The following is a 12,411-nucleotide window of genomic DNA, read 5'->3' on the forward strand; positions in this document are numbered from 1 at the left end:
GCTACAGTATGCTGGTGTCAGTTCTAGAGTGGTCTCCATTCACTACAAGTTGAGCCAGGAAACTACTCGCCTCTTAAATACACTAAATTCAGCAATGTTTATCCTACGGATGGTAATGGTAATTAAAAAGGCATAAGACAGAATGCTCGTTTGCTGAGGCTGCTTGTTGCTACAGCTTCCTGAATTATTCACAAACAAGTTTCACGTTTTCACCCGTGATTGAAATGCTGAAATAAAAATGCATTTTAATATTTGTATGTTTGTTTTCCCTTCCTTGCTTTGATCATAGGATAAAATTTGCACATTCTGTGCTCTTTGCAGAGAAGTATTACCTTACAAGTTGCTATCTCTATAATGTTGTAATTGGAAGTGACAAGTTAAAACTCTGAAGCAGCCAACTTCTCCACATTTCGATTAAGTGCAAAGATTGGCCGCTCTCCTATGGTTTCTTGATTGGCTGCTGTCCTACAATACAGAGTCACAATTCTGTGCAAAGTACTGAAAGGATCCCATACTGTACACTTGGCTGCTAGAATGATTTTATTTTCCTGTAACAAGGAGCTCTCTACAGAGAGAACACCATAATATATTCATTAGAAAGACTTGCTTTGGTTTGATCATATTTTGTGTTTTGTTTTGATGTTTGTAGCCTGTAGAAAGTGATTATTCTATATCAAACCTTAAACAACCTTCAATTAGTGATATTTGCCACAATTAAACTGAGATAATGAAGATGAGAACTATCACATGGAAACAAAGAGTAAAGCAAAAACTATGGACCTGTACGACTAACAGCAGAGTAACTGGAAGTGTATTATTTTCTTAATTAACTTTCTTTTTTAATTATCCTTATTTTTTAGCTAAGGATAATTTTTTACAATTTATTTTACAAAAAAAGTCAGGTACTGTACAAGATTATTTTACTCAAACCGCTAAAAATGTAACTACCAATTGAACATAATGAAGCTTGAGGGCCAAATTTACTCTCATACAGGAAAAGGGGAAGAAGATTGATTGCACAGGAAAACAGTTAATTCTAACGATCTAATTATAGATTTATTGGATACACGTATCTTGGTATATTTCAAAAACTGGAGGTGCATCCCAGGAGTAAATATTATCAAGGTTTAGAAGAGGAGAGAAAAAAAAAAAAAGAAAAGACTCCTATCAGGGCACACTCCTGTGCTGTATTGATGGCTACAAAATTAGTATAGGAGAAATAGGACAAACTGATTACATCTAAGTGAGATCATGATCATATGTGAAATTTACATTAATGTCTCAATTAGCAGACAGACCACCATATATTTACCCATTTAATATATCTGAAATAGATGTATTGATGTTGATATTAAAACTAAAGTTTATTAAATTCTTAAAATGAAACATAGGCACTCAAAATCAACTTATTATACAAAGACAGCATAGACAAATAAGAACATTAATAGTGTATGATACACTATATCTATTAACAGTGATCCACTATATCCAGGTCTATTTGACAGTACTGGAAGTATAGTTATAAATATTTGCTAATGATATACACAACTGAAATCGACAATTCATCGAAATGCCACCCTAAATAGTACACATGCGATAATTCACTAATCACAGAAACCATGCATATGGTGCTGGGGGTATAGTTATAAATATATGCACAATTGAAATAGATAATTCATCAAAGTACCACCCTACCTAGTACACATATTAAGATGCAATATTTCAATGATCACAGGAAACATACATATGGTATGTCTAGTGAAAGTAGTCCCTCAGTAATCCACCGGAACCAGTGAAAAAATAATATATAAGATGAGCCCACCACAGCCTTCTAATGTGATATTAGTTAATAAAGGTGTAATGTACTGTTATCTAGGGTAGGATATTCTAAGGTTGAGTGGATCCACCTGTATATTTAGATATACAAATAACATATAAATATAAAAAACATGTATCACAATTGACATACAAATACAAAACTAAAGGCGAAATAATAAACAAATACATACAACATGCAAAAGGTATAATGATACCACAATATTAAAATGCTGAACACCACGGATACCACCTATATATATAATATGGAGGTTATTAGAGGCGTCCCTCTATTCCGATCTGGGAGAGTACATATGGTACTAAATATTTTCCTAATATAGATACAGGTATAGAGTGGTGTGCTTATATGCCCAGGATCTGCTGTTGTCTGTCTTAGATATTAGAGGACAGGGAATGAGAGTCCCAGGAACTGGCACCAGAAATTAGAAAGCTGCTTCTGCTGTTACAGCCCAGTCTCACCAGTATCCCTGTTGCCGTACAGCAGCGCAGGGAATCCAGGCAGCTGGCTATAATGAGAGAGCAGGAAAAAGTAGAAGGAAGAAAGTACCTGCCAATATTGTCTCCCTTCTGTATGATCGTCCGTGGTGCAGGGGTCCAGAGTGCGCACTGTGGAGCCCACCAGCAGGCTGTCTTTGATAAAGCCCCGGCGAAACACGTGTCAGACAACAGGGATACTGGTGAGACTGGGCTGTAACAGCAGAAGCAGCTTTCTAATTTCTGGTGCCAGTTCCTGGGACTCTCATTCCCTGTCCTCTAATATCTAAGACAGGCAACAGCAGATCCTGGGCATATAAGCACACCACTCTATACCTGTATCTATATCAGGAAAATATTTAGTACCATATGTACTCTCCCAGATCGGAATAGAGGGACGCCTCTAATAACCTCCATATTATATATATAGGTGGTATCCGTGGTGTTCAGCATTTTAATATTGTGGTATCATTATACCTTTTGCATGTTGTATGTATTTGTTTATTATTTCGCCTTTAGTTTTGTATTTGTATGTCAATTGTGATACATGTTTTTTATATTCATATGTTATTTGTATATCTAAATATACAGGTGGATCCACTCAACCTTAGAATATCCTACCCTAGATAACAGTACATTACACCTTTATTAACTAATATCACATTAGAAGGCTGTGGTGGGCTCATCTTATATATTATTTTTTCACTGGTTCCGGTGGATTACTGAGGGACTACTTTCACTAGACATACCATATGTATGTTTCCTGTGATCATTGAAATATTGCATCTTAATATGTGTACTAGGTAGGGTGGTACTTTGATGAATTATCTATTTCAATTGTGCATATATTTATAACTATACCCCCAGCACCATATGCATGGTTTCTGTGATTAGTGAATTATCGCATGTGTACTATTTAGGGTGGCATTTCGATGAATTGTCGATTTCAGTTGTGTATATCATTAGAAAATATTTATAACTATACTTCCAGTACTGTCAAATAGACCTGGATATAGTGGATCACTGTTAATAGATATAGTGTATCATACACTATTAATGTTCTTATTTGTCTATGCTGTCTTTGTATAATAAGTTGATTTTGAGTGTCTATGTTTCATTTTAAGAATTTAATAAACTTTAGTTTTAATATCAACATCAATACATCTATTTCAGATATATTAAATGGGTAAATATATGGTGGTCTGTCTGCTAATTGAGACATTAATGTAAATTTCACATATGATCATGATCTCACTTAGATGTAATCAGTTTGTCCTATTTCTCCTATACTAATTTTGTAGCCATCAATACAGCACAGGAGTGTGCCCTGATAGGAGTCTTTTCTTTTTTTTTTTTTTTTTTTTTCTCTCCTCTTCTAAACCTTGGGGCCAAATTTACTGTAAGCTTGAGATTTGCAGGAGCCAGCAAGATTCCAGCAAGACAGTCACTTGATTTAAGGCGACAATTAGGTTAAAGGCAAAATCAACCTGGTTTTGCCTTTAACCTAACTGCTGCTATAAATCTAATGACTATCTTGCTGCAATTGTCAATTAAATGTGTTAGAGGGCGAAGGGGGGAGATGTCAAGGGTAAAACTAGATGTCATGTTAACATGTGTTCTGTTTAGGACCTCCTGGAGCAGTAGGTGACAAAGGTAAATAAGGTCTTGTAACAGAGACTTGTGCTGTGTGGTGGCTACTATGTAAAGTCTTGCTTATTACACACACTGCAATGTGTGAGGTCAGTGTTATTCTGCTGTCGCTAATATTTCTCAGTTTAGTGCTGCTGGTCATTTATGCTGATAGTACTGTAGTTGATACTCTGTTCAAGAGTTCTGTACTGTGCTTTTCATGCTTTTGTTTTATACTGGAGATGCCCAGTTTACACATATCAAAAGCTGCAGTTTAACTTAGTGCATACATCCTAAGTATAAAATTATCTTCTATTTGAATCTAACTGTCAGATACTGTACTACAAAAAGTGCATTCGTTTTCCCAAAATTACCAAAGATATATTTTTTTATATATTGATGCCATATTAACCTAAGCGACTCCTGAAATAGTTTTGCAAATGATTCTGATGAAGATCAATAACATCCTGAAAAATTATCATGGGACAAGTTAGTACTCTACCTCTAACTTGATTTTATTTTTATTTTTGTATGGCTAATGCTATAAATTCTGCATTATAGATTAAACTGATGAATAGTATAATGAGTGATTAGGATATCAATGCAGTATTTCTGCATGGGAGGCTCAGTTGTAACTGAAACCCCTTTTACACCGGAGCGAAAACCCGGGTTATTGCAGGGTTAACCCTGGGCAGCTCCCTGGTGTAAAAGGGGAGAGGGTTGGATCGCCGGGACGAGTGACCCGGCAATCCAACCCAGGTAAATAGCAGGGTTTCACATGGGCGTAGCCCGTGAAACCCTGCTGTGCGAACAGTGCACTCTGGGTCACGATGACCTGGAGTGCACTGCTAGCCGGCCGATTGCTCCGGCTTCAGTGGCGCTTGGAGATGACGTCATCTCCAAGCATCCACTTTCACGCCGGGAAAGCCTGGTCTATGCAGACTCGACTCCGGTGTGAGCGGCGCCGACTCGGGAATATCCCGAGTCGGCGATGACTAAATTCCGGGTCTGATCCAGATCGGAACTCTGTTCCAACTCCAGGTAGACCCAGAATTTTGGTGAAAAAGGGGTATGGAAGTGCATAAGTAATACATTATAATTGCTCAGGGCAATACATATTTACATATATAGATGGCAAACAGCAACTTTTCTTGGAAGTAAGTGAGAATACCAATACTCCACCTATAATAAATTCAATGAGAAAAAATTGCTGTAATTATTCCTAAATTGATTTTGTTTGTGGATAATAATGTATCCACATGTCAGAATTGCTAATAAACGTCAATATGTTGCAACACTTAAGTTATTATCCCTGAAACTTTTCTGTCTCAGTCTAAGCTCTTACAGTATAAAATAGGTTCTAAATAGCTGGTGTGTTGTTGACGATATAACCACTAAATTTAAAGGAGCAATTTGTTTTAAACGAAAATCAGGTTGTTTTTGCATTAAGACAAATTGCTACTTTAAATCTAGTAGCTATCTTGCCGGGACCAGCAAATCAGAACCTATTACATAAGGGCCTACTGTTCAAGTCTGATAATTGAATAACAAGATTACAGGAAGCAATAGATTTGTGCCAACAGGTAAAAACAGTCCTTGCCATAATACAATTGAACCGCACCCATTTATTTCATGATCATACAGATTTTGAAAACCTTTCCTTTCGACCATTGAAAAATCCACTAATTCTGTCACTGTATCAATATGTTTTACATATATTTTTGTAAATGTCCATTAAGTATTTCATAAAGAATAAATTTGTAGCTTTGCATTATTGGACCCTTAAGGTGAATGGGTTATCAGAAAATTTTCAGGAAGTAAGTGTAAGTTTAAAACAGAATATGGTTTCTTACCACAATGTAGATCTGAGGTTTGCGTCTCTTGGCCAAATCAATAATATTTACTCCATTGTAATAAAGGTTCTCGATGCAGCCATGAAAATTTCTCTTCAGAAATGTTCCGGGTTTTCCAGGTACTGGAATCCCTCCAAAGCTGAACTTTGGGAAATAAAAAAATGAAAACTTGGCTCATTTCTCTTTCTATACCATATTAAAATCAACAACAAAGAGAAAAAATAAGAATAATAACACATCCTATGGTTCAAAAAAATTAATTGTGCGGCCTAGGCCCAAAATATTTTGTGAACGTAATTTGCTCTTTTGGGTCAAAACTAAAACAGCCTCTGAAAAGCAAATTTACACTTGTTAATGATAGTGAGATTTGATAGAGGGTATTACAACAACAGTATGCTTATGTAAAATTAATCATTACAAATAAACATCTATAGAACTGTGTACACCTGGGGGGGCAAAATTCGCATAAAAAGATAAAACTAGGGATTAGCGAAATTTGCAAAAAAGTTTCAGGGAACTATTCCCCTTGTTCTAAATTTAGCTACAGACTTTTTGCACATTTCTCTGGCAGAATTGGGCCTTAAGTGATCCATGTGGTATTCCTTCTATCACTCAACCATCAAAGTCTATAAATTCGGCAAAATGCTAAATATTGGCCCTGATTTAGACTTGAAACTATGCATCCATACACTTACATTTCTGCTGCTGTATGTAGAATAACAAGCATCTTAAAATGAGTGCATCTTGAAATCCAAAACATGCAATAAATGTATCTGTCATCATTCTCAATTCTCAAATATTCACAAGACCTGTGGGTCATCCTAAAAACACCTACAGTACTAAATGGCATATATTGAGATGCGTCTAATTTAAAATTGAATTCATGACGGGGCCACAAGTGAAATACTGTATGCGCAAATTAAAATACGCAAGTTAGGTTAATGCCCTGTGTGTCAAATTTTACACATAGCACATGTTTACATTATGTAAGTGTACTTGTGTCAACTCTAAATTAGACACCCAGAGTAGCATTAAAAAACAAAAGTATTCATGGACTATATCAATAGAAGGTCACATTTCTGTGAACAGCCTGTTCTTTGGTAAAATGTGATTTGCATGAAATTTTAATGTAATTTCTCTCCCCTCCAGGGTCGGAACTATCGGTGGTGCAGCCAGTGCACTGCACCAGGGCCCGCCACAATATAGGGGTCCACCCTGCCTGTATGGCAGGTGCACTGCAGCTGGTTGCATGGCTATCATCAAGGCTGTGACTGACCCAGCCGGCAGCTGCACACAGGGGACCAGAGCACAGTGAAGTCAGGCTCAGCATTGCAGTGCACTACTGGGTAATAAATTCCAGTAGTCTCTGCTGAGGGATCAGAGGAGCATGTGCTGAGCTCTGATTGGAGGAGCCCATCACATGCTCCTCTGACCCAGCAGCAGCGCAGCCTCATGGGTGTGATTCATTGTGTGGATGTGACTGCTGCTCTGCCGGCTGTCTGTGGATGCTGCTGGTGAGTACACTGTGTGGGCACTATAGGTGGCATAATGTGTGTGCACTACAGGTAGCATAATGTGTGGGCACTAGGGGACTACAGGTAGCATAATGTGTGGGGACTACAGTGAAGCATAATGTGTGGGCACTAGAGGTGGCATAATGTGTGGGGACTAAAGGTAGCATAATGTGTGGGGACTACAGTGTAGCATAATCTGTAGGCACTACAGGTGGTATAATGTGGGGGGTACTACAGTGTAGCATAATGTGTATGGCACTACAGTGTGACATAATGTGGGGGGGTTACTACAGTGTGGTATAATGTGTCGGCACCCACTTCCTCTCCCCTCTCCCTGTCACACACTGCCTGTCAACCTCTACCTGTCATCCACTGCCGGTCACCTCTTCCTATCACTCTCTCCTTGTCACCCACTGCCTATCCCCTCTCCCATTCATCCATTGCTTGTCAACTATCCCTATCACCCTCTCTGTCACCCACTACTTCTCCCTGTCACCTCTCACCCTCTCCTCTGTCACCCAATGACTGTCACCTCTCCCTGTCATCCGCTGCTTCTCCCTGTAACCCACGGCCTGTCATCCCTCCCTATCACCCTCTCCCTGTCACCCACTACCTCTTTCCTCTCCCTGTTACAAATCTGCCTGTTATCTCTCCCTGTCAACCACTGCTTCTCCCTGTCACCCTCTCCTTGTCACCTTCTTGCCTCTCTTTGTCTTCCTCTTGCCTCTGGCTGTCACCCTCTACCTTTCTCTGTCACCCACTGCACTTTGAACTTGCAGTAGGGCAGAGTAGTGGGGCCCCAAGCAAATTTTTGCACCTGGGCCCACCACTCACAAGTTCCGGCACTGCTCCCTTCTAAGTATAACTCTTTTCTGTCATCATCGAACATAAGGAGAATGTTTTATATTACTCAACTAGAACCACAGTATAAAATGCATTAGTGATTAATGTGTAATTAGAGAATCACTTTGCTAGTGTGTTTGGCTATGACAGAATTGTGCTTGCACTGTAATCATAAAGGAAATTATTTGCCATGGTCCCTAATTGGCACATTTTTGGAGATCTCACATATATATATATATATATATATATATATATATATATATATATATATATATATATATATATATAAATGAAGCACATGATGTTAAGGCGGTTTAAACGGATAACATTTTACTTTGATAAACTGCATATTTTAAGTTAAATTCAATCATTAAAGCTTAAAAAATAGTCACAAGTGTAATAATTTACATGATAAATCCCACTTTTGAAACAAACCACACATTATTAAAATAATTTGTTTTGAACCAAAAATAAATTAAATAAAAAATGATTAGATAAAAATCAAATATTTTTTTCAGTTTTTTGATTAGTTATCAGATTTCTTACTTTAGCTTTGTTTGAGTTATTTCTGCTGTACTCACAGAAGCTACACATACTGTACTACTTTTGTTTATTGCTGATCGCTGATTTAAAAACCAATCAGTCAAGAGAACTGTAAAATGGTAGATTGGGGGCAACTCAGCGGTATAAGGCAGCATTTGATTGATTGCAAGCTGCTTAGCGGCAATCAGACTCCAACCTCCTCATATTTCTCGATCTTAGCATTTACAATAAAATGAGTGAAGCCCCTGTAATCTGTATGTGGCTGTACCTACTGTACAGTATAAATAACATGTATACTGGGCATTCAGAGTGCTTAATAATGTGATATTCTGTGTAGACTATTTTAACTAAATCCTTGGTTATCCTAAAAAGTACATAAAAAACACCAACTTTATTATATTAATCTATTATTTTTATTATTATTATTATTAGTAGTAGTAGTAGTAGTAGTAGTAGTAGTAGTAGTAGCAGTAGTATCATCATCATCATTGAGAAGTATTTATAAAGACTCAGCAGTTTGTCTACCAATGTAGAGTTCCTTGGAGGTACACAGACATTATATATAAAAATAAGCAGATTCAAAAAGAATGAATAGTGCATTGCTCATAAGAGCTTACAATCTAAAGATGAACAAGACAGATATAGGACATGCGCAAGCAGTGTGAAAGCAAAGCAAGAGGTACATGAAATAAAAGGATGTTAAAAGGTATAGAAACTTCTCTGAAAAGATGAGTATTTAGTGACCACTCTTAGGTAGAGACACTGTGGGGCAGTTAAGAGGGGCCTCTATGTAGCCCTGCATGTGAGCTAGAAACATAGAAAGTGGTGACCAAAAGTATATTGGTCGAGCTTAGAGTGAGAATGTATTTGGAAATTAATTTTGCATAATTAAAATGGGATCCCAATTGTGGATGGTGTTATAGTTTAATATTTTTTATTTGATCCTTAGAGGTGAAGGAAACCAGCAGAAGGATGGGCATATCATCAGCTGTAGTTGTTTGATTTGGGTTGTTACTATACCTGGCAGCATCTTTAATGGTTGACTGAAGTGGGAACATCAGTGAAGTGGAAGGTAGAGAGTTACCACAGCAATTTTCTTAACAGTCTTTCTGAAGCTTATTATGCTCATTAAAACAATGGCTATGTGGGGGGCAAAAGAAAAGTGCAGAGGATGTGTCAGCATTGATAGACGTCACCTTTTGCTAAGTGAACAGCACTAGAGTCACCATCTGAGTAAATTGGATCTGGCATTTATGTTGGCTGTAATCAGAGACAACCATGCAGTGAAGGGAACTATAAATTAATGCTTGAGCTGCAATTAGTAAATTGCCACTATTATTTTCCTATTATTTCCCTTTAGTATGAAGTCTACTTCAAACCATAGGTCCAAAATTTAAATATTCAGTAATATATTTAATTAAAGAATAAAAAATAAAAAACAAGCTTAAGAAAAAAAAAGTAAAATATAATATATAATCCACAAGTTATGTCTTTAGAAAAATGTTTCTATCATAATAAATAATCCATCACCTATGTACGATACAGTAAATGAATACAGATATTAGACACCACTGTGGATTTCCTTATAAAAGAGCACAGCCTATAACCTTTAACTTTTATTTAGGACGTCTTTGTGACTTATAATATCCAGATTAATTTACAATAGGGATTGCAAAATGAAAATAGCATTGAGGTCTTGGATTAGTAATAGAATTCTTTGAATGTTGACATTAATCTTTATTGTGTTATTTATTGTGTTATGCTTGCTAGATAATTAAAAAAAAACTTGGACTGTAATATTATTCAAAAGTCATATATTTAAAAAATATCAATAAAAAAGTATTAATATCTTAGTGGTTTCAATGTAAATTTTATATTAAACAATGACCATCTTCTATCCTTAATAATAAAGGCCACTGGGACATGCAAAGATCATTGACCATTTTAATTAAAATTTGCTGATTTTATGTCTTTCAGAAAGCTTGTAAAAGGCAAAGCGGAAAAACAATCTAGAGTGTGTTATTATTTTAACACAATATAAACTTATAAACTTCCAAATATCCTTTATTGCTTTGCGACTCATGAAATATTAGCTAAAATTACAATCAAACACTGTAGTTTCACCAAACATAAGACAGATTTACTTGATGATTTTATTGCTAAAAAAAAATTATATGTTTTCTGAAAACAGTAGAAACATTTTTCATTTATTTTGTGTAGTTGGATGTACTACCATCCAACTACACAAAATAAATGATATTTTTTTTCTACTTTTTTCTACGTTTTATCCATCTACTGTATATTTACATTTCTGAATGTTCTAATTTAGATGGAAATAATAAATAAATACAGTATGGCTTGGCCATATCTAATGCATATTTTCGTACTTCCTAAACAGCCACAGTAAGTAATTCAGCTGATTCAGATCACCATACAAGATGCACACTTCAGCTGTTCCAAGCCTTTTAGCTTTCATTGTTATGCTATCATTCTAATTGGCTAATAAATTGCAATAATACCGTTTATTTCAAACTATTTTATCACCCATCAAATACACTAAAATATTAATTAATGACAGTCATAATCTTGGGTGAGTTCGGTATGTCACAAAATTTTATTAGAAATATATTAGTATAAACAAAATATTAATGTCATTGGGCTACATTACAAATATGCTTATGGGTATAATTCAGAGGATAAAGTTATACTGTGTAACCTGTGTGGGATTCAGTTTATCATTTTAGCAAAAACATAAAATGTATTCAAATTATAAACACTTGTACAAAGTATATTTTATTTATTATTTTATTACCAGTTATTTATATAGCACACACATATTCCGCAGCACTTTGCAGAGAATAGTTGGCCATTCACATCAGACCCTGCCCCAGTGGAGCTTACAATCTATATTCCCTATCACATGCACGCACACATACACACTAGGGTTAATTTTTGTTGGGAGCCAATAAACCTACCAGTATATTTTTTGTGGGAGGAAACCAGAGAGCCCGGAGGAAACCCATGCAAGCACAGGGAGAATATACAAACTCCGCACAGTTAGGGACGTGGTGGGAATTGAACCCACGACCTCAGTGCTTTGAGGAAGTAATACTAACCATTACACCATCTGTGCTGCCCATATATCAGTGAAACTTAGGGAAATACAGTTGCCACATGATGTAGGCCTATTACCTGGTACTAAAAGTTTACAGAAAAGAACTAACCTCTAATTTAATAGTATCAATTTAATAAGAGAACAAAAAAAAATAAGGTTACGAAAATAATAATTATTATTTTCATAAAAACTAGTGCAAAGTAAAATAGTATATAAATATAGTGACAATTAAAATACATATTATCATACTATGAATGAGGCAAGTAACCAATTTAGAGATACGTGAAATTCATGATTTAAGGGCAAATTTAACATTAGGTATTTTTTTACATACAAAATTAGAAAATCAAAATTTTTTCCCTAATATCCTATGATGTAAGTGTCTCCAGGATGTATTAAAGCCATACTGAAGGAAATTTCTCAAAAATCTCTATGACTTAATAATCACAAATGCTTGTTACCGCAGTTTTTATGTTTGTAAGTGGAACAGAGATTTTATTGAATGTTTCAATCTCCAACAATGATTGTTTTTTGGAAGTTGCATTACATAGCTGAAGTCATCTTCAGATGGTGTTAGCAATTACTTCCAAATCTGCATGACCTG

At 36.0% G+C, this 12,411-nt stretch overlaps 1 protein-coding gene across 1 annotated transcript in view; it reads right to left on the reverse strand.

Annotated features, from left to right (window-relative positions):
• The window catches only part of CNTNAP5 (contactin associated protein family member 5), a 621,635-nt gene that overhangs the window by 306,541 nt on the left and 302,683 nt on the right, over positions 1-12,411 (reverse strand). The window contains exon 7 of the mRNA XM_088473678.1: positions 5,793-5,936. Within this exon, the coding sequence (XP_088329804.1) occupies positions 5,793-5,936 (144 nt within the window). The remainder of the gene's footprint in view (positions 1-5,792; positions 5,937-12,411) is intronic.

The sequence above is a fragment of the Taudactylus pleione genome, unplaced genomic scaffold, assembly GCF_031769625.1.
Source record: "Taudactylus pleione unplaced genomic scaffold, aTauple2 ptg000138l, whole genome shotgun sequence".
Taxonomy (NCBI): domain Eukaryota; kingdom Metazoa; phylum Chordata; class Amphibia; order Anura; family Myobatrachidae; genus Taudactylus; species Taudactylus pleione.